We start from the raw sequence: 27,649 nt of genomic DNA, 5'->3' as shown, positions 1-27,649 counted from the left end.
GGTCAAACAGTTGTTCTCAGTAATCCTGGCATTAAGAGCCTAGATGTCCAGGCCTCCCACTTCCTGTCCTGGCTTCTCCTCCAATCCTACCCCAAACGTATACAGATATATACAGGATCCCTACTGGGAACCGAGAAGGTGGATGCCGGTGTCAATTTATATAAGAGGGAGGAAGATTTTACTGAAAGATCAGGATTATTACATTTGAGACAATTTTTGGCTTACAGGAGGATGCTCCTGAGTTTTGGAAAAGGCATAGGTTGGGCGGGGGTGGGGGGTGGGGGGGTGGAGAAATCCTCCAGAGATAGATAAAGAACATAAAAATGGATGGGAAAGATACAAAGGACAGTTCATCTTCCCCCAAACCTGCTGAGAGCTGGTCCTCTAGCCTTGTTCTCTCTGCAAGATAGGTGAGCACACACAGTGGAAGGAACTCCACACTCTCAGCCACAAGCCCAAGCCATCCTTGCCTGGCTCTGTCACTCAGAGGAGGGGGAGAGGATTTGTTTGCACTTTGAACTGCTTCACAGCCTGAAGCCAGGAACTCACTTCTTGAAGAGCCAGGTTCCCAGAAAGCTCCACCCTTGTGGAGCACCAGAGAAAGCCGGGCTGGAGAGAAGGCAGGAACACTTCTAATATATCAAGGGTTAGATTTTCTCTTCATTTATTCAACACCTGTTTACCAGGCACAAGGCAATCTTATGGGCAAAACACAGAGGGTTCAGCCAGTATACAAGGCTTATGACTCTCTAAATCATAATGATCTAAACAGCTGACTTAAATGATTTAAACAGCTGGTTTAAATGGGGGGAGAAGAAATAAAACAGCTGGATTAAATAGTTGGAGAGAAATAGAAGTACTAAAGCTGATAGCCAATCAGAATAAATTTCTTTTTTGATAGAAAACAAATTACCTTTATGCAGTATTACTCAGAAAGCACTGACTGTTTTGCTTCAAAGGCACATGCTACTACATTAGGTGCTTCTTCATTCTATTGATAAATGAATTGGTTTATAAGTGATCATGATGGAGTATATTGCATAGCACTAACTTTCCTTCAGAATAACATGTCTTAGCACATTACAGCAGCAAATAACAGCATTATAAAAGAAATAAGGAGACTATACCTGAGGCTCAGCTTCCCTGTCTGGCATTAACCCAAAATGGCTTAAAATTTGTTCTTTCATGTGATCCTGAAGTGAAGTGAACCAGGTAACCGACTGTTGATAAACTGAATCATGAAGGCTGGTAAGTTCTTCATAGGCTGGACCTTCCACCTGATCAAGGGAAAAGGGGCCACCATTTCAACAGTTCGTTATTACACAGTGACATCTGCCGCATTTGCTAAGTGGATTTGTGGTATTTATTTCTTAGATAACTGATTAGTGTTTATAAACCTATTATAGGCTCAACATACCAATTTGTACTTTGCTTATATAATGAAGATATATCTGCCTTGTCTATATATAACATCCTGATTTTAACCTTAACAATATAAACATATCCCATGTTATGATGAGCAATTTTCATTGGCTACATGCAATCCTACATTTGAAAATTTACTCCACCATCCAGATAGGATATATTTAAAAATAACACAGCAATATAAATATTTAAGCAAATGTGGGAAGGGGGTTGTTTTATTTTTGTTGGTGGTGGTGAGAGAAGGGGCTGCCATTCCCTCAGGACAGTCTCCTAGAAATAGAATTGCTAAGTCAAAGAATGAGACATTTAAAATATTGTATTCCATATCACCAAACTACATTCCAAAAGACATGTTACCGCAATCACACATTCCCTTCATTAGCCTTATGCAGCAGTAGGCCCTGATAGCCTAGATTTACCATATGCTTTGCTTCTGGGTGCCTACCTCACTGCCAAGTCATTCATTTTAAGTATGCCCCAGTCCTACTCAGAAACACCGAAGTGGGAAAAGCACTAGGCTGGGGATCAGGGAACCCGGGCGTGTTCTGGCTTCATTGCTCATTCTCATGAGCCAGTCATGCAGCCTCCTGAAAGGTAGGGGTTTTTTTTCATCTACAAAATGGGAATACACCATTCAGGTCCTCTCTGGTTATAAAATACCACTATCTATGAAAACTAGGATAAACTGAGGAATTAGATTATAATGCATACAACCATTCTCATTTTGACTTACACAAATTAAACATTCATATGTAGAAGGGGATTTTCTTTTTTTTTAAAAAACCACCAAAATTATTTCATGTTGTAGCTGCGTAAGTGACCATTTTAAAAACATATACCACCAAAAATTGCCATTCACAACAGTCAGCAAACCCTCTCGGATTTGTTACTGGGGCAGCAGAGGGACCCCAAGAACAATCACACTCAGTCACATCCTTTAAACCCTACTCCCTGGTCCTGTGATGTTAGGGTTGACTCATGCTTGGCCCCTGCACTGTGAGGTCCTGTCCTCGGGATGGCCAGAACCAGCACCTGGAAAAGGGATGGTGCTGGCGCTGGGGGTGCGGCTCTCCTCACGGGCCTTATGAATGTACATCACTGTCCCCAAAGTGACTTCCACATTTCTAAATGTGAACCAAAGAATTCAAAATGGGCATACAATAATTCCAAGGATTTCCTCTTTCTAGATGGTTGTAATGCTTTTCTTGCAGGATAATTTACATACAGAAAAACGTGTCGATCTTAATGGTCAGCCATACGCATCAATGGGACCACAATCCTCAACAGGACAGGGGACATTTCCATCACCCTCAATGGCCCTCCACCCCCAGCCAGTCTCTGCCCTCTAACACCAGAGACAAGTGATGCCTCATCTTGGAAGTATATAAATGGACCCACACAGCATGTGTGGTTGTGTGTCTGGCTTCCTTGGCTTAGCATCACACTGAAAGACGTGTTCCTTGAGAGACCTAGGAGATTCTTTCACATTGTTCTGCGTGTGAGCAGTTCCTTGGTTTTTATCGCCAAGTAGTTCTCCATTATAGAAACGGACTACAGTTTGTTTACCCATTCTTCTCCTGATGAGTCTCTGAACTATTTCTTGGTTTTGGCCATAAATGATAAGATGGCTAGGGACATCTTTTTACCCATCTTTCTGAGAATCCCTTCAAAACATTTTGTTAATCTGTCAAAATAAGGGTTCTGATATTTCTATTAGACATACTAATATTTCTCAAGGGGTAAGAGATCTAAACCTTTTATAATGAACTTTAGAAAGCATTTTAAAGCACTGTTTTTTATATCACATCTCATTCTGAACTAACACCAGGATCCAGAACAGGGATGAACTACTACTCACAAGTCAAATCCTGTTCACTGCGTATGTCTATGTAAACAGCACTGTCTTGGAAACCAGTCACGCCAACTCATTCCCAGACTGTCTACAGCTGCTTCTGTGCTGCAGCGGCAGAGCTAAGTCGTTGCCACAGAGACTGCTTGACCTGGAAAGTCTCTGGTATTGACTGCATGGGCCTCTGTGGGAAAGGTCTGCCAACTCCTGAACGCCAAGACACCAAACCACAAAGGCATTTCGCAATGTGCAGCAGTAAGGTAATTTTTCTGAGGAGGACACGTGTCCACCAGCTCCAAATCAGGTGAAAAATCCACTGAAGTAATAAATAACTGAAGTGCTGAATTAGGGAAGGTATAAGTAATATTATCTGTAAAAATATGACCAAGATTTTCCACATGCACAGGAAAACAAGGTGACTGACCTCTGAACACACAGCTGTAAAAGCAACCTCACCTTTTCATCTTCGAGATACTCGATGTCGGCTGTGTTATAGCCATCTCTGTGACGGTGGCTTAGAACTTTGAACCGACTAATCCCAATGGCATCCACAACCGAACTCCCATCAGGAAATGTTCTGACATCCTTAATCTCCAGCATGCAGCCGTATTCCGAAATTCTGACAACAGTTGCGAGAAAGGACCATGATTTTATAAATGCAGAACATCCAAACAAAACAAATGGTGTCTCCACATGGGACCAGCAAGCTTATTTTCTCTAAGAGACACCTGCAGATGATTCCTTCTGTTAAATGCAAAACATATGGGTGTACAAGGGCTGCACGGGGAGGGCTGGAGGGAAAAGGGCCCTTGTGCTCCTGTCTTTCAAACAGGCTAGTGCTTTGGAAGGACCCAAGAGGTAGAGAATCCTCAGTGCCCTTGGTCAGGGCACCGTCAAGGGGTACAGAGAGCACAAGTTATGTCTGGGCCCCCCATGTCCCTCACAGATTCTGCTCCCTCCTCCCCCATTTTCCAGTGATGCTGGCCAGCCCTGTCCTCCCCAACAAACCACTATGCAAAGTCATCTACAGTCAATGCCTTCATCTCCTGCTCTCTCCATACTCCTCCATTCCACTGATATGACCCCACTGGAAGTCACACATGAGTCTGGCATGAGCCTGCTGATCTGTCCTGACCCAACACCACCTGCTGCTCTCTGGTGCCCTCCCCGACCATTGTAGCCCTTTACAGCTTGCCTCCATCTTCCACATGTCTCTCACTCACAGGGCCCGCTCAGGGTGGCATCCTCACTCTGAAGCTGTCCCATGTGATCTTAACCACTCTCACTCTTTTAACTCTCATTCTAACTTCCTGAGGACACGAATTGAACCCATTTCCTGTCAATCACTATGTGGAGCAGTTTATAATATGTTCTTATTCAAGCTTCACAAAAGCAGGAAGGTTTAAAACCAGACAACATATATAAGGCCACAGTAAGATTTAGACCTGAGATCTGAACCCAGTGCTATGTGATTTGAAAATAAATGAACAACTTCATCACATACCTTCAAGCTAACGATGAGTGATGGTTCCAGCTATATGGCTGGACACCTCTTCTTGGATCTCTCCTAAAACTATCTCTTCCTGCTTATCTAACGGGCCGTGGCATGGATGGAGGTGCCCTGAAGATCCCCTTCAAGGGAGGACTTCCCAGCCATCAGCAGACAAATGCCTTCAAATGTCAGCTCCTTCAAAGCCTATCTCAGCTGCAGCACCTATCTTTCTAATGAGCATCCTGTCCTGTCTGTAGATAAGAACTTGTGAATGAATGCAAATTCCCATTGCATCTGAACTCTAAAGCTCGTCCACATGAGGTCATTGGAACATGCCCCCCGCCCAAAACTAGCTGAATTCTTCCCACACACTTACAGGTTTCCTTCTCCTGGGCCCTGCCACAGGTAAGCCACACTTTTGTCTGCTGCTTTCCCTGGAGGGACTGGCTTTCTGCACTTGTGGTGAGCAACATCTGCTCGCTGATGAGTTCAGGAAACTTACGTCCTGCAGTTTATCTGGGGTCATGCTCTTCTTAGTGTGCTGTATCGTTCATGGAAGCACAACGGCTGGAACTTGATTTTTCACTCGCTTTTGCTGATTTTGATGAATCAAATTTTAATATATTCAAATTTATTACTCTCCTCTTCCATGGTATGTGCTTTCAGCATTTTGTATTAAAAAAGTCTTTCCCTTTTCCTAATTATAGTCTCCAATGTTTTCTCTTAACATTTTTATATGTTGTTTTTCACACTGAAAATGTAAATAACGTGTAATTTGTGTATATGGTGCAAGGAAGAGAAAAGATTATTTTTTCCCATTTGGACTGCCCACTAATTTTCTAAGCACCTTTTAAGTGAGCAGCTTGCCTTTTCTCACAAAATTATATGTAAATATGGGGTCCATTTATGAGTGGATCCATTTCTTATCTTCATATTCTATATTAGTGGTCTACTTACTAGGACTTCTAAATTTATTATGGGAGTGTTCTCCCATCTTACTCAACTGCTGTCTTCAAAACTGTCGTGGTCTTGGTCTTTTGCTTTTCCATAATAATTCTAAACAATTATTTTGAACAATTCCATGAAAAACCCCTCTTGGAATGCTGACTGAAACTACTTCAGATTTATAGACTAATTTGGGTAAACCTAACATTTCCATGACATTCAAGTCTATGCATCCATTCATGGAAATGTTATTTCTCTCCATTTATTTAGATCTTCCCAAATATTTTTCAATAAAGCTGTAGATTTTTTTCTATAAAGGTCCTACACCAATCTTTCAAAAGATCTGTTCCTAGGTATATATGGTAGAAACTAGTGGATGGTTCTACATATCCATTCTCCCTTTCTTCCTGGGCACATGGCTGGGCCATATTTCCCAGCCTCCATTCCAATAGGTGTGAGCAACAGGCATAAGTACTCCTTTTCTCCAGAATCCTGGAGCATATGTGCCTCTTCTCCTAGCTAGAACTTGCACGTAGTGACCTCATGATAACAATGCAGTAACAACAAAACCCTAGGGGTTAAGGAATCCAACAGTTTGGGAAGGATGCAGAGACCCCAGAGCAGCCATGGAGGGAGCTGCCTGCCAATTTGATGTAAAACAAGGAGAGGTAAAAACTTAAGAGCTGGGGTTATTGTAGGACTGAAATTTGCCTGGCTGTGTAGATGAAGGTTTCAATTTTTTTTCCATTTTATTTTGTTTTATTTCTTTTCAGTGTTCCAGCATTCATTGTTTATGCACCACACCCTATGCTCCCTGTAATATATGCCCTCCTTAATTCCCAGCCCCAGGAGCACCCAACCCCCAACCCCCCTCCCCTCCAAAACCCTCAGTTTGTTTCTCAGAGTCCACAGGCTCTCATGGTTTGTCTACCTCTCCAATTTCCCCCAAATAATTTTTTAGCAAATTTTTTAGACCTTAAAAGTTAGACTAGATTTGTTTGCATGATGATGAGCTAGAAGAGAATTATAGCCAGAGAGAAGCATGGAGGAATGGATATGAACTGTATTTAGAGGAAGGCAAATAATATGATAGTGGACTAGCAAGTATGATGTCTGAGAGAAAGGAGTAGGAAACTAGGCTACAAAGAAGGCTGGGCTCACATCATAATGCGACCTCAGACTTATACATTTTTACATAATGGGAGCCACTGGAAGTTTTCAACATCATCTTAAGTTGTTCTTCGAGAAAAAATAACAAATTACGTATTTATTTAGGACCTTCTGGATGCTGAAAAGTCTTACCCTGCGTGCTCAGCAGACAGACACATGCCAAACCGTCTGGTGCCAGTTTCCATGCATCTTCTTATCATAAGCCGGTAGCGGGGCTCAAAGACATGAAGTGGACACGGGACGGTGGGGAAGGCCATGGCACACACAAAGATGGGGACATCTCTCGTCAGACTGTTGGGTAAGGGAAAACATAAACTTAGAAACAGGAGCCGTTAGAAACAAAAGGGAATATTAGTCACTGTAACATAGCAAAAGCTAGCCAACCTTAATTTCCTCATTTACAACAGAAAACCCTCAGGCCTGTCTCAGTCTCTAGTGGGGGAAAGGAAGCCAAGGACCACCTCATGAGAAAGTGTTCAGCTTACCAGATTTCCTGACAAGCCTGTCGTATTTAATTTGATGAGACAGAACATGCTGAATTGTATTAATTTACTTAGAAAAAATTACAGCTTACAACTATGATAACAAAAAAATTGTAATGACCATGAGGACATTATGCTAAGTGAAGTAAGTCAGAAAAATGAATATTGAATGGCCTCACTTACATGTAGAATCTTTAAAAAGAACAAAAGCAAGCTCATAGATAAAAACAAAAGATTGGTGGTTGTCAGAGGCTGAGGTGGGGTGGGGAGGTGGGCGAAACAGATGAAGACGGTCGAAGGTACAAGCTTCCAGCTGTAAATAAATAAGGCCTGGGACGTAACGCACAGTGTGTTGACTGCGGTTAATACTACTGTGTTGCATATTTGAAAGTTGATAAGAGAATAGATCTTACAAGCTCTCACCACAAGAAAAAAAATTTGCTAACTATGTTTAGTGATGGATGTTAAGACTTAATGTGATGGTCATTTTTCAATATATATAAATATCAAAGCATTATGTTACATACCTGAAATTCATGTAACACTATGCATCAATTTTACCTTAATAAAAATAAATAATAATAAGAGAAAAAGTTCTGATGAAAGCAAAAACTACACAGTAGTCAAAGGTAATGAGTTCTAAATAACAAGGAGTGGAAGAATTGTAAGACCTCAATAGTTAAAGTTTGCTACAACATACAACTCTGATCACTTTAAAAGACAAAAACAACCCTGGAGCCTATTTCAAGGGATAATCCTATTTTTCCTCCTGTTTCTATATACTGTGCCTTTTCAATTCTGAAAAATTCAGTACCACTTACTTAGATTCAAAAAGCAACTACATAATTTTGTGAAGATACACATTTTTTTTAAGTGGGATCCATACCCAGCATGGGGTCCAACATGGGGTTTGAACTCATGACCCCAAGATCAAGACCTGAGCTGAGATCAAAAGTCAGACACTTAACCAACTGAGCCACCCAGGGGTCCCATGAAGACATACTTTTGAAATATTTTTTACGACCCTTTTCAATTAAATTTCCATAAATTTTTTGCAATTGATTTTTTTTTCTATTTTTAGGTCTAATTTCTCTGCCGGGGGTGGGTACCTGAAATAAAGTTATGAATGCAAGGATTTCCTTTTTTAATCTGAACTCAAGACCAAGTACATACAACTTGAAACTTACTTTGATAGTTCTGTCATTTCTTCATCATAAATTCTCTTCCTATCAGAGAGTTCATCAGATAAGTACTGAAATATTAATTCTTCAGCCAGCATAGTTACATTAAAATTTCTGCTTGCCAACAACTGTAACAAAAGGAAACATTAAGTAATACCACATGGTAATTAATTCTAGAGGACAAAGTACTCTCTCCCCAGTAGAAACGGTTAAAAAAGAGGGAGAGGGGTAGAGCCTCTCGGAAGACAAAGGGTTGAGGATGGAGAGCCTGGAGGTCAGCCAGCCTGGGGTAGGGACAGGGGCAGGGCAGTTCCTCCCCTCTGAGAAAAGGGCAGGAGAAGGTGTTCATCACCCGGAGGAAGGGTGAGTGAATCCCAGCCTGACCAGCTTCTGCATTCTCAGTCAAGTATCACAATGTCAGAGAAGGGAGAGGAAGCGTGTAGGATATGTTGCAAAAGAAGAGAAATGGGAAATAATCATCTGAGAAAGTGGAAAACTGAAGCTACTAGAGACGCATAGTAAGAATGACTACTAATGTTTTGAGTCCAGGATTTAAGACTGTGAATTTAAACCGAAACCAATCTTCCCAATTTTGTGGCTTTTGCTCTAGTTTTGCTTTGTTACTTATCTGTGCAAGAGGCAGAGTTGACTCTATTTGGATTGGGAAAGGGACAGAGGGACCAGAATTCGAGCTGGATGTGAAGGGAAATAGGTGGAACCTGAATTAAAATGTGCCAGGATCAGTGGCTGGAGGGGTCCTATGTAGCTGAGGATTTATTATTATTCTGTGTGCATGTTTGTGCACTACTTTTATCTTAGGCCTATGAATTTGCAAATAAGAGCTTTTTTCACTAACATCTTAATATATATCAGGTACCAAATGCAGATGCTTCATATAAATTAAGTTAGGCCTTAAAAGAGCCCTATCTCAGAAGTAATGTTTACAGTGCGCCAGTAGAGAAAAGGGTCTCAGAAAGGTTAGGAACTAGCTTAGAGTCACAGTGGCACCAGGACCTCAAGGCTCATAGTTTTCAATATGCTGCTGTTGCTTTGTTAACTTGCTGCATTCCTCTGCTTGGGTGCTCTACATATTTCTAACAGTTACATCTGGGCAAGTCCTAGACATCCTGCCTCGTCTCCCTTTAGCTTGTGTGAAACAAGCTATGGGTATTGCTGTCACTAAGAACTAGGGATTCAACCTTGGGACACAACTGTGTTTGAGACACTCAGTAACAGAATAACCAGAGAAACAAGTTTAACTTAATTCACAGTAAGTATTATTAATGACATTCGTATTTTATATGGTTAGTTTATGGCACCATTTTCTTGAAGAGTAATACAATTTGCTTTACTTGGCATTATGTTACCCAAGGCTTCTATGCATACCTAGATAGCTGATGGTTCATGTTTATGATAATGTCTGTGAGAAAGTCTAAGCTCATGAAGCAGTTTCTGCAGCGAAGAAAGAGTGAGTTGTGACTTTTCATTTTACTTAGTTTTGTTATATTCTAATTCTTACACAATGGCAATCTATGCAGAGCTTGCCCTCAATTTTTCACTCATTCATTCGTTCATTCAATCTTTCATTCAGCATGGATTTCCTGAACTGCTATGTGTTCTGGCCCCTGGAAATAGAGTGAAAACAAGACAGGAGGTCGTCTCCGTCCCTAAGGAATTTATATGACAGTGTCAACCTCAACACACTGTTCATCACATAGTCCTCTATCAGAGAGTACTGAACACGGAAGAGAAAGAAAGGTCTGCGTTACAAACAGTGGGCATAAAGACATGCATTTTACTGTCTGAGAATAAACCACCTCCAGGCCCACTGGCCCAGACACATATGGGTGCAACCAGGCAAGAGGCCAAATGTTATTCTACCATTAACAGGAAGAGAGAACAAACACAGTGCAGCGGACCTGCAGAGGAACCGCCAAAGGAAGCTGCCACACAGACTCAAAATCACCCACCATCATGACATGTGGTGCATAGTACAATGAGTCATTCCCATGATGAGAGCCGTGAATAACCTAGAGTTTCAGGATGTACGCAATTTTAAAAAGCAAGTATGTACATAGAATGATTTACAAAGATCTCAATTATAAAAACTTATTTTAACAAATTTTGGCAGTAAACTAAGTTATAATTATTTAAAAATTCACATCCGTATAACATCTCCTTTACCATATCAAATTTAAAATTAATTTTACTGGGCATTTGTTTAAAAAAAAACACTTAATCCCCAGGCACCTGGGTGGCTCAGTTGGTGAGGCAACAGACTCTGATTTCAGCTCAGGTCGTGATCTCAGGGTCTTGAGATTAAGCCACGCATCAGATTCCATGCTCAGCGGGGAGTCTGCTTGAGACGCTCTCTCCCTCCACCCTCCTCCCCCAGCTTACACCCGCACAAGCACACACACTCTTTTTCTGTCTCTAAAAATAGACAAATAAATCTTTAAAACACCACTTTGTCCTACTTAAAATACATTAAGTATAATCTCTATAAGTAATTAAGGAAAATATTATTAGTATTATTTTATAGATTAAACTCCCCCCCCCCAGAAGTTAAATAACTTGCTTCATGGAAGGTTAATGGCACCAGAGCCCAAGAGAATTGATACATATTCACAATTTGAAAAGTTGATCAGAAAGCCTTTAAAAGCTTTAAGTGTTATTTTTTTTGTATTTACCATACCTAAGGTATGGATTTAGCAGTTTATTTTTGAGTTAGACATAACTAAATAGCTTCCCTCCATGGAATCGTGTTACCAGCTTTGATTACAGACAAAAGACACAACAGATAACACACCAAAAGAATATCCCAGTAGTCAAAACTGATCAAGTCTTTGATCCTATGCAAAACTGAGTACTACAATATGACTTCCCCTTGAGATGAGGTAAAGGCCAGAATCCTTAGCACATATTAAGTGTGCCATAATGTTATCTCATCCCTTTATGATTAATACCTGGTGAGGACTCAGTAATGTTATTTCAACTATTTATAACATTGTAGGAGCTCCAGTTACGTTACTCATTTTCAATGTATCTCAACTATAATTCATGCCTAAAAACTTCCCTCAAGTTTAACTGTTTGTGTCTAAACTTCCCTTTTGTACTTTTTGAGAAATCAGAGAGGAAAAGACCTCTCTTGACTGGAGCAATCCAACTTTCTTTAGTAAATGGGTCGTATAAACAAAACCAACCCCAGAAATGAGCATCTACTGAGGGATGAGAAGAGGGGCCGAATGGTCCTGTTGTTTCAGAAGAAATACTTACTTCTGAGAGTTTTTCTTTACACAGTGGACAGTGTGGGGCGTGGTCAAGGCAGCGCTCAAGGCATTTCAGGCAAAACATATGTCCACATGGTGTAGTAACAGGCTCAAAGAGCAACCTGGAAAATATATCTGAGTTTTTAGCCAAAAATGTCCAGAAGAGATCTTCAAATAATCTATTTATTTTCAAAGAATTCCTTAAGACAATTCCCTCATGACTACAGAAATTACTGATATCCATTTTCCATTGAGATTTTCCTTATCAAATTTTTAGAAAATAAATCACTCATTACTAAGGTATACATAATTTCTCTGATAATAAAAAGCCCATTATGGTTAGGATATCCAATTCAGAAAGGATGAGTTTTTCAAAGAGTTGCACAGGTTCTCTGTCATCCTACCTCATGCAAAGGGCACACTCAAAGTCAGTTACATCTATGGAGAGCTCTGGACTTTCTCCTACGTTAGAGGTCATGTTCCTTTGAGGTGAGGAATCTGCCTCTGAAAAAGTTTAAAATGCTATCATTAACATTGCTCACCTGGACAAGAACATGCAGCAACTGCATTTCCTCTGGCTAAAATGTGTCACACCAATATAACAAATCATGCTGGGTACGATATTTCCTATCAGATTAACCATACACAACAATAATTTATCTGGACTGTAAGCAAGAATAAAAGTTAAAGTTATAACTAACTTTTCCCTATTTCTGACTATGAAGTCTTTGTAGGCTTAGTCATTTTAAACTGTTCTATCATCATAAAGCTGATCTATTCCTTTCATTATTCATTTTAAACTATCTGTATAACTTTTTTTAATATACTGAATACTAACTAACAGTCTATCACTCTGGAGTCATACAACTCCATGACAAAATCACTTGCTGACCTTTCTTGGGTACTTTCCCAGGGCCATTCAGCTCAGGCACGTCCTCCAAATCATTTGGAAATTGTCTCTTTAAACCGGTGCTGGGTGCTACTGGAAGGATGCTCTCTAACACTTCTTTATCCTCTTCAAAGTGCAGACCCAGTATAAAATACAAAACTGAAGAATTGGTATTTCTAAATACATCAGATTTCTCAGATGCATTCTGTTTAAATAGGAAAAAAGAATCCTGAGTATTAAGAAATCATAGCATAATAGAAAACAATAATCTTGTAGTGGCCTTTCTTAGAAATCTCTGGAAAGAAGAGGGCTTATGCTCTTCCTTCGTGATAGGTTTCATCTACTAACTTTGAAGATGAGCTTTACACTTCCCACGGTAAAAAAAAAGAATAATTCTTTTTGAGACAGATCAACTGAACATCAATCTTTGTCTATTCAAATCACCTCTTTGCTTTCTTTTCTCCAAGCCAAAATAAACGAGAGTCTCCTGATGCCTGGGGTTCTCAACGTGTGATGTCCTGAACGCCTCTACATGTTTCTTTCAATCATTTTCATTACTTCCACCAACTTCCTTTAAAAGGTTCAACTTTCAGGTTGAGGAGCTAGAAACTGGTCTTGAGAAGTACTTCCAACTAACGTAATGCCACAATCTGAATAACTTGTAAGTGTTCAAAATTACGAATTACGTAAAGGTTAATCAAGATAATAGTGACAAACACACGCGCTTCGTTACCTTAGAACCCCCAGCACCATTGTCTTCTTCCAGAGGCTGGGTGTTTACGTGGCTGGCACACTGAGCCTTTAGCCTGCTGTTCAATATTGTGCTTTGGATGGAAGATGTCAAATTCTGATGCATGTTTTCTGAAGCTGGAAAAAATACCTCACACATTACCTATAAAATTTCCAAGAAGAAAAAAAAGTATTTTAAAACTCTTGAAAAATACATAATATGCCTTAGAGATCCAAAGGAAACTATAAGGCCAAGTAGACCTAACACACTGAAAAGAATAATTACCATAATCCAACTGCCACTATTTCAAAACTCAAGTTTCTGAAACCATAAAGCATCGATTAGTCGTGTTATCTACCAGTCCCTTCCCAGCTTAGCCTTACCAATTACAAAATATGAACATTACCATTTTTATCTGCTGGGTCCTTACACACCTGCTACAGAAAATCACCCCTAAAAGTCTCATGATTAAGAGAGAAAAGTAGAGGTGCAAAGGTTGCAAGGATCCTAAATTAAATTTGAGTTGTGATCACCCATAGGACTGAGATATTTCTAGAAGACCGCTCAATGTACAAGAGAACCACAAGAGCCATCCAGTAAAGAACTTAAAGGGAGACCAGGTGAAGAGCCATAATTCTAGTTCAAGAGCCATGAACTAGCCTTTGGTGGTGGTGGGAAGTAACTGCCAGTCACCTGATGGTCCTGAGCCTCATGGACTCAGCTGAATCCAAAGGCTAAGAGAGGTACAAAGGAGAAACAGAAACGTAATAAAGAACCTGCCACTATTCTTCATGTGACAGGTCAGTGCATCCGCACCCATGACCCCTGTATAAAGAAGGAACAGCACTCAGCAGGGACATTGGTGCCCCCAGCACTGGCTCTGAGGGGCTCCAGTAAAGCAGCAGAAGGCTGCCCAGGAGATGACAGCATTTCATGGGCATCAACAGGCTGGCAGTGTTTGGGCACTGAGATAGAAGATACCTACCACTCACAGAATGCTACAGGGAGAAAATATGACCCACAAAGACAAGAAGCACTCCAAGCATCACCAGACCTGGACTGTGGCACTGAGACCTTTGTAAATCTGCTTAATTTTGAGCTCAGGCTGAATTTCTTAAGCTGTTATAAGGAGTAGTTGAGACATGTTTTAAGGTTCTTGTGAAATTTGCAGGTAGGACAAAGCAGTCAGGGATAGAAGAGCTGATGTTACGATTCAAAATTATTTTGACAAGTTGAAAGAATGGCCAAAACCCATAAGTGATCATTTCACAGCATTAAGAAAGACCAATGCAGGGCGCCTGGGTGGCTCAGTGGGTTAAGCTGCTGCCTTTGGCTCAGGTCATCATCTCAGGGTCCTGGGATCGAGTCCCGCATCGGGCTCTCTGCTCAGCATGGAGCCTGCTTCCCTCTCTCTCTCTCTGCCTGCCTCTCTGTCTACTTGTGATCTCTCTGTCAAATAAACAAATAAAAAATAAAATCTTTTAAAAAAAATGAAAGACCAATGCACTGCACAATACAAGGATAAAAAGTATTGCTAGAAGGTTCTCACAGAAAACAAAAAAAGATCTAGGTGTTTGGGCTAACTACAGTTCTTATAGGGGCCAACAGTGTGATGGTATTAGCCTAAAAATAAACAAACACAAACTAAAAAACATACCTCATGGTATGAACACAAGGGAAGGTAAAATTTCCCCCATCTTTCGCTGTCAGATGTGGATGCTGGGGGACACAAGAATGCATCCAGAGGAGGAAACCTTATAACCTTATAACTATTATAAGGGCTCTTAAACATAGGGTGGATTCCCACAGTAAATGTGACTCAGTGACCTCTAATAAGACTGGGTTAAAGACCTGAATAAGAGAAAAGATATTTCTGCATCATGCTGGTGAAGCTTGGCTGAGAATTTCAAGTCAAGCTTTCCAGCTGAACTGGTATATTTTGTCTATTATCACAATGTCTTTTATAGGGCTCCTATACAAACTGTAATGCTTGAAATTACAACTCTAAGAAAACTCACTCTGCTTCCCCTAGCCTCACACATCAACCCTGCCTCCTTAGCTCATGTCATTACTTCAGTGGAACGGGGAGCTGTACGAGTGCTATCGCATAACACATAGTGCTTTATCCCTGGATGAACATTATCAAACGTGTGAAACTCATCATTAACCCCGTGTGTTTTTAATCACATTGTCATGAATACTCAGAACTATATTTTTTGTTTATCTGACATGCAGGAGTTACTCAGCATGGACATCAAGGCTATAAATGAGACTTAAGAAAGAAATTCGTTTAAAGAAAAATCACACCTTCTGTGCTTCTTTCTTCACTGAGTTACACTCAGGATTTAAAGCAAGGCAGTAGAGAAACTCCTTTAATGCTTCCTTACTTCTTCCCAATCCAGAAAGAGCCTGAGCCTTCATATGATGTCCCTGGATTCATCAAAAGACAAGATATACATTTTTTTAAAAGTGTGATAATATACTTGCATACAAAGGGCCCCAGAAAAAATCATTAGAACTACTGAATATTCATATCAGCTAGAATAAACAAAACCCCACCAAGAATGGCTCTAGCTCTACTACCCTGGAACTGGAGCAAATCCGAGTATTTCATAAACACAATCTATAAACAGAACACAGAAGTCACCAGACCAGGAATTTGAGCCCAAGGCAGTTTCAAGGGCCATGCTAAGTAAGAGAGAAGTGGCTATCTACCAATTTTAAAGATACTCAGTCATCACAGATCACAACCATGTTCCTGCGTTTCAGGAGCATAGTCTTGTGAGAGAAGACCAACATGACCAGAAATAGCTACAACACAAAGCATAACATACAAAATACTACAACAGAAATAAACAAAATACAATATGGATCAGTATTTTCCACCAGCAGGTTTGTTTTGTTTTGTTTTGTTGGTGAGTGCAGTGTTTTTCTCAAATCATTGTAAACATTGTAATTTATCAGTTCATATATTTCCATTTGGGTCAGTCCTGATCATGCATGTTAGTCTTTTTCTTCTTTATTTTATTGAATTTTTTTCTTGTTAGTCCCTGTTTCTTCATTCATATTTTTAAAAAGATGTGCTGTTTCCAACTGGTTTTGTCTCATATTGAGTCAGACCCTTGACTTCATAGAGACTTCATTGCCGAATGGAAGACTTTTTGGGTTCTTCACCTACATGAGGGGGATCTATTTGAGAGGTTTGATTTTCAGGTATATGGTAGGGAAACCAAGCCTTAGGCTGGGAGCCCCATGTATCAGGATTTAGAGGGGCTTACTCAGGGGGCCAAGGGACCTCCTGCATGCATTGGCAGCCACACTTTTCCCAAGCAGTCTGTCCAAATTCTTTGTAGGAGGTGGGGGTGGGGCAATATGATTTTTTTGTTGTTGTTTTTGCCCCACTACTGCTCTGCATGGTGGGGTGAACTGGTATGTCAAGCAAACCACCTTTCTCATTCCTTTCCCAAGAGCTTAAATTTAATCTTCTCTGGAGTTTGTATTAGGACATGAGCTCAGCTCCCATTTGAACTATAATGTTCTCTGCTTTTTCGTCCACTTACCTGCATCCCAAAAATCTGCTGAGCTTTCTCATCTCATAAATATTCCCTATTCTCTTCTGTGGTAGACTTACACTTGCTTATACTTTCTTGCTGCCACAGTTTATGGAGGTGTAATTTATATATAATAAAATTCACCAATTTTAAATGTACAATGTAGGACTTTTGACAAATGTACACAGTGTGTAAGTACAACCACAATCATGATGTAACACATTTCCATCACCCCAGAATGTTCTCACATGCTCTTCAAAATCAATCCTCACCTCTCTCCAAGTCTAAGAACCACTGATCAGTCACTATAGCTTTGCTTTTTTTGAGAATTTCATTTAATGAAATCACACATGTATTTGTGTGCCTTCCTTCACTTTAATGTGATGCTTCTGAAGTTCATCCACATTGCTGAATGGATCGACCTTTCATTATTCCCTATTACCAAGTAGGTTCCAATGAATGATTATACTAAAGTCTGTTTATTTATATTTTTTAATTTTTAAAAAGAAATATTATTAGCTTCATAGTACTTCATTCAGGCAAGTGAATCATATGGTGAACAAGAAATTTTTAAGCTACCTGACATTTGCTGACCAGTAACCCTACTCAGATGGCAGTTATGACAGGTAATGTACATAGCATAGCTCACCTTGTTCATCCCTTCAAAATGTCTCAGGAATGAGACTTTTTTTTTTAAAGATTTTATTTATTTATTTGACAGACATAGATCACAAGTAGGCAGAGAGGCAGGCAGAGAGAGAGAGGAAGGGAAGCAGGCCCCCTGCCGAGCAGAGAGCCCGATGTAGGGCTCCATCCCAGGACCCTGGGATCATGAGCTAAGCCGAAGGCAGAGGCTTTAACCCACTGAGCCACCCAGGCACCCCAGGAATGAGACATTTTGAGAGTTAAAGCAAACAGGAAATAAAAATACTGTCATGAAGCCCAAAGCTAAGAATTTAACCTCCTCCAAATGATAGCTGAATTTGTTTTTTAATCCAGATTTATTGAGGAACTGACAAATATAAATGTATATAAAATGTAGCATCCATCATGATGATTTGATATACACATACATTGTGAAATGATTCCCACAATCAAGGTAATTACACACCCACCACCTCACATACTTAACTTCCTTCCTTTCTTCCCTCCTTCTTTTGCAGTGAGGATCCAATCTTGAAAAATTTCAAGTATGTAATCCTGCATTATTAATTATAGTCACCATGCTGTATATTGGATCCTCAAAATCTTTTATAATTGAAAGTTTGTACCCTTTGACTTACATCTCCCCATATTCCCCTCCCCCCAGGCCCTGGCAATCACCATTCTGTTCTGTTTCTATGAAATCACTTTTTGTTTGACAAATACTATACAGTATTTATCTCCTGTCTGGCTTCTTTCACTTAACACAGTACCTGCCAGCTTCATCCACATTGGTGGAAATAACACGATTTCCTTCTTTTTAAAGGCTGAATAATATTCCTGTGGGGGGGAGTGTGTGGGTGTGTGTGTATCACACCTTCTTAAACTGCCCACACTTAGGTTGTTTCCATATCTTGGGTACCGAGAATAATGCCACAATGAACACGGGAGTGTAGCTATCTGTTAACTAACTGAGTGTAGCCATACTGACTTCATTCATCTATATACCTAGAAGTGGGGCTACCGGATCATATGGTAGTTCCATTTTTTAACCTGAGGAGGGGCTGCATACAGTTTTCCATAATGGCTGTACCGATTTACATTCTCACTAACAGTAGACAAGGGTATGCTTTCCCCCACATCATTGCCCACATTTGTTATCTCTTGTCTTTTTGATACTAGCCATCCTAACAAGTTGTGAGGTGCTAGCTCATTGTGGTATTGATTTGCATCTTTGATTAGTGATGTTGAGCACCTTTTCATGGGCCTATTTGTTATTTGTAGATCTTCTTTGGAAAAAAATGTCTAGTCAGGACCTTTGTCTATGTTTAAAATCTCACTATTCAATTTTTGCTATGGAGTTTGAGGAGTTCTTCATATATTCTGGATATTATTAGTCCATTCTCAGATATATGGTTTGCAAATATTGTCTCCCACTCCATTGCTTACCTTTTTAATTTATTAATTGTTTGCTGTGCAGAAACTTTTAGTTTGATACACTCCTACTTGTTTATTTTAGCATTTGGTACCTGTGCTTTTGGGATCACATCCAAAAAATCATTGCCAAGGCCAATCTCAAGGAGCTTTTTCCCTGTTTTCTTCTAGGAGTTTCACAGTTTCAGGTTTTATATTTAAGTCTTTAAACCAAGCACATTTTTTGTGGGTGGTACAAGGTAGGAGCCCAGTTTCATTCTTTTGCATATGCATACCCAGTTTTCCTAACACCATTTATTGAAGAAATCCTTTTCTCGCTGTATGTTCTTGGCACCTTGGTATAAGATGAGTTGATTACATACGCATAGGTGTATTCATAGGCTTTAAATTTTGTTTTCTTGGTCTATGTGGCTATTTTTATGCCAGTACCATACTGTTTTGCTTGCTGTAACTTTCAACATAATTTGAAATCAGGAAGCGTGATGCTTCCAGCTCTGTTCTTCTTTCTCAAGATTGCTCTGGCTATTAAGGATCTTTTGTGCTTCCTTATGAATTTTAGAATAGTTTTCTCTACTTCTGTGAAAAATCCCATTGGAATTTTTAAAGCAATTACATTGACTCTGTAGATTGCTTTGAGCAGTATGGACAATTTAACATCAACTGTCCCAATCTAAGAACACAGGATATCTTTCCATTTATTTGCTTCTTCAACTTCTTTCAATGCTTATGGTTTTCAGTATACAGGTCTTTCACCTCTTTGGCTAAATTTTTTGCTATTTTTTTTTAAATTCTTGATGTTATTGTAAATGGGATTGCTTTCTAAATTTCTCTTCAGATAGTCTGTTGTTAGTGTATTGGAATGCTGATTTTGTGTCCTGCAACTTTAGAGAATACATTGATTAGTCCCAACAGTTTTTTGGTGGAGTATTCGGGGTTTTCTATATATAAACCATGTCATCTGCAAGCAGATAATTTTACTTCTTCCATTCTGATTGGATACTTTTTATTTTCTCCCTTTTCTTGCCAAATTGCTGTGGTGAGGACTTCTCCAGTATTATGTTGAACAGAAGTGGTAAGAGAGGGGGCACCTGGGTGGCTCTGTGGTTAAATCCTCTGCCTTTGGCTCAGGTCATGATTCCCGGGTCCTGGGATAGAGCCCCGCATCAGGCTTTCTGCTCAGCAGGGAGCCTGCTTCCTACTATCTCTCTCTCTGCCTGCCTCTCTGCCTACTTGTGATCTCTGTCTGTCAAATAAATAAATAAAATCTTTAAAAAAAAAAGTGGTAAGAAAGGGCCTTCTTATCTTGTCCCTGATTTTAGAGGAAGGCTTTTAACTTTTTACTATTGAGTATGATGTTAGCTGTGGGATTGCACATATAACTTTAATTATGTTGAAGAATATTCCTTCTACAACTAACTCATTGACAGTTTTTATCTGATGGGATGTTAAATTATGTCAAATATTTTTTCTGCATCTATTGAGATGACCATACGATTTTTATTCTTCATTGTGTTAATGCGGTGTATCACACTGATTACTTTGCAGCAGTGGAATCACCCTTGCATTCCAGCAATAAATCCACTTGATCATGGTATACAATTCTTTTAAGATGTTCCTGAATTCTGTTTGCTAGCATTTTGTTGAGGGTTTTGCATCTAAGTTCATCAGGGATATTGGCCTATAATTTTCTTTTCTTGGAGTGTACTTATCAGGATAAAGGTAATGTTGACCTCATAAAATGAGTCTGGAAGTGTTCCTTCCTCTTTAGTTCTTTGAAGAGTTTGAGACAGATTGGTATTAGTTCTTCTTTAAATGTTTGGTAGAATATACCTGTGAAACCATTTTCCCTGGGCTTTTCTTTTTTGGGAGATTTTGATTACTGATTCAATCTCCTTGCTCATTACTGACCTGTTCAGATTTTTTATATTTTCGTAAGTCTTAGTAAGTTGTACGTTTCCAGGAATTTATGCCCGTTCTTTGAAGTTATGCCAATTGTTGCCATATAATTATTCAAAGTCCTTTACAATCCTTTGTATTTCTGTGGCATCGGTTGTAATGCTTCCTCCATTTATAATTTCGTTCTTTTGAGTCATCTTTTTTTCTTAGTCTAGCAGAAGTTTTGTCAGTTTTGTTTATCTTTTCAAGAAACCAATTCGTACTTTCATTGAATATTTCTGTTGTCTTTCTAGTCTCTATTTTGTTTCTGCTCTAATTTTTATTCGTTCTGCTAAATTTGGGCTTAGTTTTTTTTTTCTAGTTACTTGAGGAATAAGATTAAGTTGTTTAAAGTATTTTTTATTAACGTAGGTGTAAACCTCCCTATTAGAACTGCTTCTGCTGCACCCATAAGTTTTGGTATGTATGTCTCCATTTCCATTTGTCTCAAGTTTTATTTCTCCTTTGATTTCTTCTTTGACTCACTGGTTGTTTAGAAGTCTGTTGCTTCATTTCCACATATTTGTGAATTTTCCAGCTTTCTTCCTATTACTATTTCTAGTTTCGTGACATTGTGTCTGGAAAGAATACTTGATTTAATTAATAAGAAGATTTCAATCTTCTTAAATTTGTTAAGACTTGTTTGGTGACCTATCAACCATCCTGGAGAATGTTCTGTTTGCTCTTGAAAACAATATATATTTTGCTGCTCTTGGATGGAATATTCTATATGTATTTATCAGATCCATTTGGCCTAAAATGTAGTCCAAGTCCATTATTTCCTTACTGGTTTTCTATCTGAACAAGGTACGTTTGAGGGGGAAAGACGTTCCTCTAAAGTTGGCTGCAAGGGCACAGGCTGGCTGGGGTGCCGTGGCGTAGCTTCCGTGCAGATCTGGCAATGGAGTCCAACACCGCTGCAGGCTGTGGGAACACTCAGCACCCAAGACTGTGGGCATCCTATGGGTGTCTGTGATACCAGTGTTGGCTAGGGCTGTTGGAGTCCTTGGTGGTAAAGACTGCAAGGATCCTCCTGTTCTATGTTGTCCATAGGTGTTATGTTCTAGCCAAGAGGATCCCCTTTGGTGATGGTGTGCTGGCATTCACAGCAGCAGAGAAGTTGGGGTCACAGGCTCAGTGATATGCAGAACTACCTCAGCCCATGGTCTGGGCCACAGACTCCCTTAGCTCTGATGATAGTATCTGAGGTGTAAGAGTGTGTGCAGATCACCTGTGGAACTGGCATCTGGGTCTCTGGACCTCCTTGCTGTGACTTGAGTTTAGGGGGATGAGATGCCTCAGCAGATAGCCCAGTGGTTACAGGGCAAAGAGGTATCCCAATTCAGGACCAAGGGGATGGGGGCACAGAGCAGCAGCTCTATGGCCCCTAGTGATGGCACAACAGCAGCTACATAGCCCCAGCTCAGGACCAAGGGGGTGGGATACACAGCAATGGCAGCCTGACCCAGTGGTAGCAGGTCAAAGTCATCACTTAGGACCCAGAATGCACGGTACAGAGCAGCAGAAGCTCAGATTTAAAATGGTGGGTCAGTGGCAAGGCTTAGGACTGAAGGGGTTGGGTGGGTCAGTGGCAAGGCTTAGGACTGAAGGGGTTGGCCACAACACAGAGGCAGCTCTGCTTCCTGTGGATGGTGAGGCCCTGTAGCATTCTAGTCCTGGAGAGCAGGGCAGTAACTTGGACTCCAGGGGCAGGTGTCACCACAGCAACAACGCTAGCCCTGGGAAGGAGACCCGGAGGCAGAACTCTGGGCAGCTCCATCAGCTGGGTTCAGCATTGGTTAAGAGTATTGGGGTCCACAGTAGTAAAGCCTGCAGAAGCTCATGGTGATGACAAGGATTAAAAGAGTCCTCTGGTTCTCTTTACCCCATGGGGTAAAATTCCTCTGAGGGGATCCTTCTTGCTGTTGAGCTGCTCTGGACTGGGAGATGGAGTGACAGAGGTAAAATACTTCCTACACTTTTCTTTGCGGCCATCCTTAGTTCTGGAGCTCCACAGAGTTTCTGCTGCTGCTGCTTTACTGTAGTCCAGAGCTGTTTTCATTGCTTTATAGTTGTTTATTTATTGTTTTTGTTGATTTTGTGGGGGAAATGAGTGTTGGGACCCCCCTAGTCTGCAATCTTGCTGACACCTTCTCTTAAATGTTGATGGGCCTATGGATTATTTTCAGTCTTTGACTATTACGAATTAAGCTGTTATAAATATCACACTAACATCTTTTTACTTCTCTTGGGAAAATATCTAAAAACATGATTGTTAGGTCACATAGGAAGTGTATGCTTAACTTTATTTTTTTTTAAGAAGTCTTTTTTTTTTTTTAAAGATTTTATTATTTATTTGACAGAGATCACAAGTAGGCAGAGAGGCAGGCAGAGAGAGGAAGAGAAGCAGACTCCCTGCTGAGTAGAGAGCCTGATGCAGGGCTTGATCCCAAGACCCTGGGATCATGACCTGAGCCAAAGGCAGAGGCTTTAACCCACTGAGCCACCCAGGCACCCCTGTATGCTTAACTTTAAAGAAACTTCCGAAACTGTCTTCCATGGTGGCTGTACTATTTTGCATTCCCACCACATTGTATATCCTCGTTCACACTTAGTATGGTCAGTCTTTTAAGTTTAAGCCATTTTGGTGGGTATTTAGTGGTATCTCCTTGAGGTTTTAATTTGCAATTTTCCTAGTGACTAATCACGTGGAGCCTCTTTTCATGTGTTCAGTTGATATCCCTATGTCTTCTTCTCTCTCTTTTTTTTTTTTTTTAAAGATTTTTAATTTATTTGACAGAGAGAGATCACAAGTAGGCAGAGAGGCAGGTAGAGAGAGGGGAAGGAAGCAGGCTCCCTGCTGAGCGGGGCTGGATCCCAGGACCCTGAGATCCTGACCTGAGCCGAAGGCAGCGGCTTAACCCCTGAGCCACCCAGGCGCCCCTCCCTAAGTCTTCTTTAGTGAAGTATCTGTCCCTGCACATTACTTAACTGGGTTATTTACATTATGATTGAGTTGGTAAGTGTTCTTTATATATGCTATATATAATATATGGTTTACCAGATATATATCTTGCAAATATTTTCTCCCATTCTGTTTGCCATTTTGTTTTTGTAGCAGCATCTTTTGAAGAATGGAGTTTTCAATTTTGATGAAGACCAATTTACCTTTTTTTTTTTTTTTTTCACAATCTGTCCTGTATCCTGGTTAAGAAATCTTTGCTTTACAAAAAGTGTCAGATTTTTATGTTTTGATTCAGATATGCTATGGTTATAGGCTATATGTTTAAGTCTATGGTTCATTTTGTGTTAATTTTAATATACAATATAAAGAGAGGGTTGAGGTTCTTTTTTTTTGGCAAATAGATATTCAATTGTCTCCTACTAAAATCATGAAAAATTATTTTTTCCCTATAGAGTTATTCTTGCACTATTTTAACAAACTAATTCACCACTTATGTGTAGGTGTATTTCTGTGCTGTCTCCTGTTTTAGTAATCTACACAGGTCTCATTACTGTAGCTTTATAGTAAGTCTTGGTATCAGGTAGTGTATTTCCTGCAACTCCATTCTTATTTTTTAAAATAGTTTTCACTCTTCTGTCCCTTGTATTTCCATAAATGTGTGGAAATATATACATACATAAATATATGCATGTTTTAAAGTCAGTTTGTCAAAATATGCAAAGAAAAATACCAGAATTTTAATTGGGGCTGTGTTGTTTTTATTTGGGGAATCTGTAATCTTATTAACATTGAGTCTTCTGATCCATGAACATGGTCCATATTTATACCTATTTACTGATACTTAATTTTTCTCAGCAGTGTTTTGTAGTTTTCAGATCTTGTAGGTACTTCATTAACTTTATCCCTAAATATCCCTAAATATGTCATTTTAAAAAAACTATTGTAACAGTCTTATTTTTAAAATATCATTTTATAATTGTTTCTTGTTGGTGAGTAGAATATGATTAGTTTCATTTATCATACCACCTCATATCCTGCAAGCTTTTTGTAAATTTCTTGAGATTTCCCAGCAATTATGTCAACTGTGAATAGACAGTATTGCACTTTCCTCTTTATTATTTATGACTTTTATTTCTTTTTTTTTCTCTTCTTTTAATTTTTGTTTTTTGTTTTTTTTTTTAAAGATTTTATTTATTTATTTGACAGAGAGAGATCACAAGTAGGCAGAGAGGCAAGCAGAGAGAGTGAGAGGGAAGCAGGCTCCCTGCCGAGCAGAGAGCCCGATGCGGGACTTGATCCCAGGACCCTGAGATCATGACCTGAGCCGAAGGCAGTGGCCCAAACCACTGAGCCACCCAGGTGCCCCTTGTTTTTTGTTTTTGTTTTACCATTCTGTCTAGGACCTCCAGTACCTTATTGGTAAGTGGTAAAAGCAAACATCTTTTATTTTTCTTGGTCCTAGCAGAAAGGCATTCCATTCCCTGCCATCAAGTATGATGTTTTCTGTAAGTGTTTTCATAGATAATGGTTATCAGACTGAGGAAATCCCCCATTTCTAGTTCATACATTCATACAAAATTTTTAACATGAAGGGCATTCAGTTTTATCAAGTGCTGTATCTTCTTCATTTATTGCATTTTTTCATTCTGTCAATACATACAAATTTATTTTCAAATGAGATAATGAGAGATATCAGTTTGAAGTTGTTTTTTAATATTTTTGCCTGTTATTTTTTAATCATAATAATGCTTTTCTCATAAAATAAGTGTTACCTCTTTTTCTGCTTTCCAGAAGAGTCTTGGAAGGACTGACATTGTTTCTTCCTTAAATGTGTGATAGAATTCACCAGTAATTTCATCTGGTTGTGATATTTGGGGGGGGGGGGTGTTAACTACAACTTCAGTTTCTCTAAAGAGGGATAAGGTTATTGAGGTTCTCTATTTCTTCTTGAATGAACACTGGTAGTTTGTATCTTTCAAGGATTTTGTTAATTCTAGGTTGTTGAATGTATTGGTATAAAGTTGTTCATAAAATTATTCCTTTTTTTAAACCCTTTTAAGGTCTGTGGGATTTTTAGTGATAGCTCCTCTTATTCCTGATATTAGTAATCTGTACCTTTTCTCTTTTTCCTGATAATCTGAAGTATATCAATTTCACTGATCATTTCAAAACATTAGGTTTTGTTTCATTGACTTTTCTTTATTTACTGTTTTCTATTTATTGACTCTTAGCTCTTCTATTTATTTCTTTCTACTTTTATTTTAATTTGCTCTTCTTTTCTTAGTTTTTTTCAGGAGGAAACAGATCACTCTTTTGAGACCTTACTTATTTAATCATTTACAATTGTTATAAATTTCCCTCAAAGAATTGCTTAGCTGCATATGACTAATTAGGTGTAATGTGCCTTTATTATCAATGATTTCAAATAGTCCCTAGTTTCCTTTATGATTTCTTCTTTATTCCATGGATTGTTTAGAGGTAATCTGATTAAAACAGGTATCTAAGGATTTCCTGAATGTTTTATTGTCATCAATTACTCTTTTCATTCTATTGTCAGAAAGCATACTCCTCAAGATTTCAATAATTTGAAATCTATTGAGACTTATTTTACCAGCATAGGACTCCATGAGCATTAAAAAGTACAGGTATGAACACCTGGGTGGCTCAGTTGGTTAAACAACTGCCTCCGGCTCAGGTCATGATCCCGGAATCCTGGGATCAAGTCCCACATGTGGCTCCCAGCTCCATGGGGAGTCTGCTTCTCCCTCTGAACTTCTCCCTCTCATGCTCTCTCTCACTGTCTCTCTCTCAAATAAATAAATAAAATCTTAGAATAAAATAAAATAAAAAGCACAGGTATGCTTACCCGTTTGGATAAGATCAAACTTATCACATGCCTACTTGTATTTCTGATATGGGCAAATATTTTGTTAGTACTAGTTTATCGCCATTTGCACCAAAAGCTTTGAATCAGTATTAGCCATGATGGATGGCTTGAAAGGACAGTTTTTGCCTAGATAAAACACACTGGTATAGGAGTCCCCAACTGAAAACTCGAAAGTTTGTTCTACAAGTGCTTCCGTCATCTCAACCACAGTAGGACACTTCATCCTTCCCTCAGTCCTTTCAACTTACTTTCTAATGTCACTTCTGCTCTAATCCTTTAGTTACAGTATTAACCTGGAAACAAATTTCTATCCTTCATTATCTTAAATTGATTTATTAGGGTATACTTCTATTAATGTTGTTTTTCACTAGGCACTTACCAAGAATTGAGGTCCACAGATTTGCAATAAACCCTAAAGACATACAACTTTCATTGTTTGGCTTTTTAATCCTCAGCGACAACTTAAACTATCATTTTTTAAGATTTTATTTATTTATTTGACAGGGAGAGAGATCACAAGTAGGCAGAGAGGCAGGTGGAGAGAGAGAGGGAAGCAGGCTCCCTGCTGTGCAGAGGGCCCAATGCGAGGCTGAATCCCAGGACCCTGAGATCATGACCTGAGCCGAAGGCAGAGGTTTAACCCACTGAGCCACCCAGGCACCCCTCAGCCATTGTTTTTATATTAACAAAGTTTATTTTGTGTCATCACAGAGAGCAATATTAGATCTTTCCAACGTAGGCTAAAATTATTCCAAAATACATACAAAACACTTACCGTTCACTAACAACATATAATCTGTTAA

General features: G+C 39.4%; 1 protein-coding gene across 1 annotated transcript in view; it reads right to left on the bottom strand.

Moving 5' to 3' along the window:
* Window positions 1-27,649, bottom strand: part of LONRF2 (LON peptidase N-terminal domain and ring finger 2) — a 43,685-nt gene that overhangs the window by 5,017 nt on the left and 11,019 nt on the right. Inside the window, exons 3-11 of the mRNA XM_045980196.1 lie at window positions 15,740-15,862; window positions 13,436-13,594; window positions 12,706-12,907; window positions 12,218-12,317; window positions 11,821-11,935; window positions 8,551-8,672; window positions 7,014-7,172; window positions 3,731-3,893; window positions 1,128-1,277 (exon numbers count right to left, since the gene is read on the bottom strand). Coding sequence (XP_045836152.1) covers window positions 1,128-1,277; window positions 3,731-3,893; window positions 7,014-7,172; window positions 8,551-8,672; window positions 11,821-11,935; window positions 12,218-12,317; window positions 12,706-12,907; window positions 13,436-13,594; window positions 15,740-15,862 — 1,293 coding nt within the window. The remainder of the gene's footprint in view (window positions 1-1,127; window positions 1,278-3,730; window positions 3,894-7,013; window positions 7,173-8,550; window positions 8,673-11,820; window positions 11,936-12,217; window positions 12,318-12,705; window positions 12,908-13,435; window positions 13,595-15,739; window positions 15,863-27,649) is intronic.

The sequence above is a fragment of the Meles meles genome, chromosome 16 (genome assembly GCF_922984935.1).
Source record: "Meles meles chromosome 16, mMelMel3.1 paternal haplotype, whole genome shotgun sequence".
NCBI lineage: Eukaryota > Metazoa > Chordata > Mammalia > Carnivora > Mustelidae > Meles > Meles meles.
This window is presented reverse-complemented; position numbering and strand designations above follow the sequence as displayed.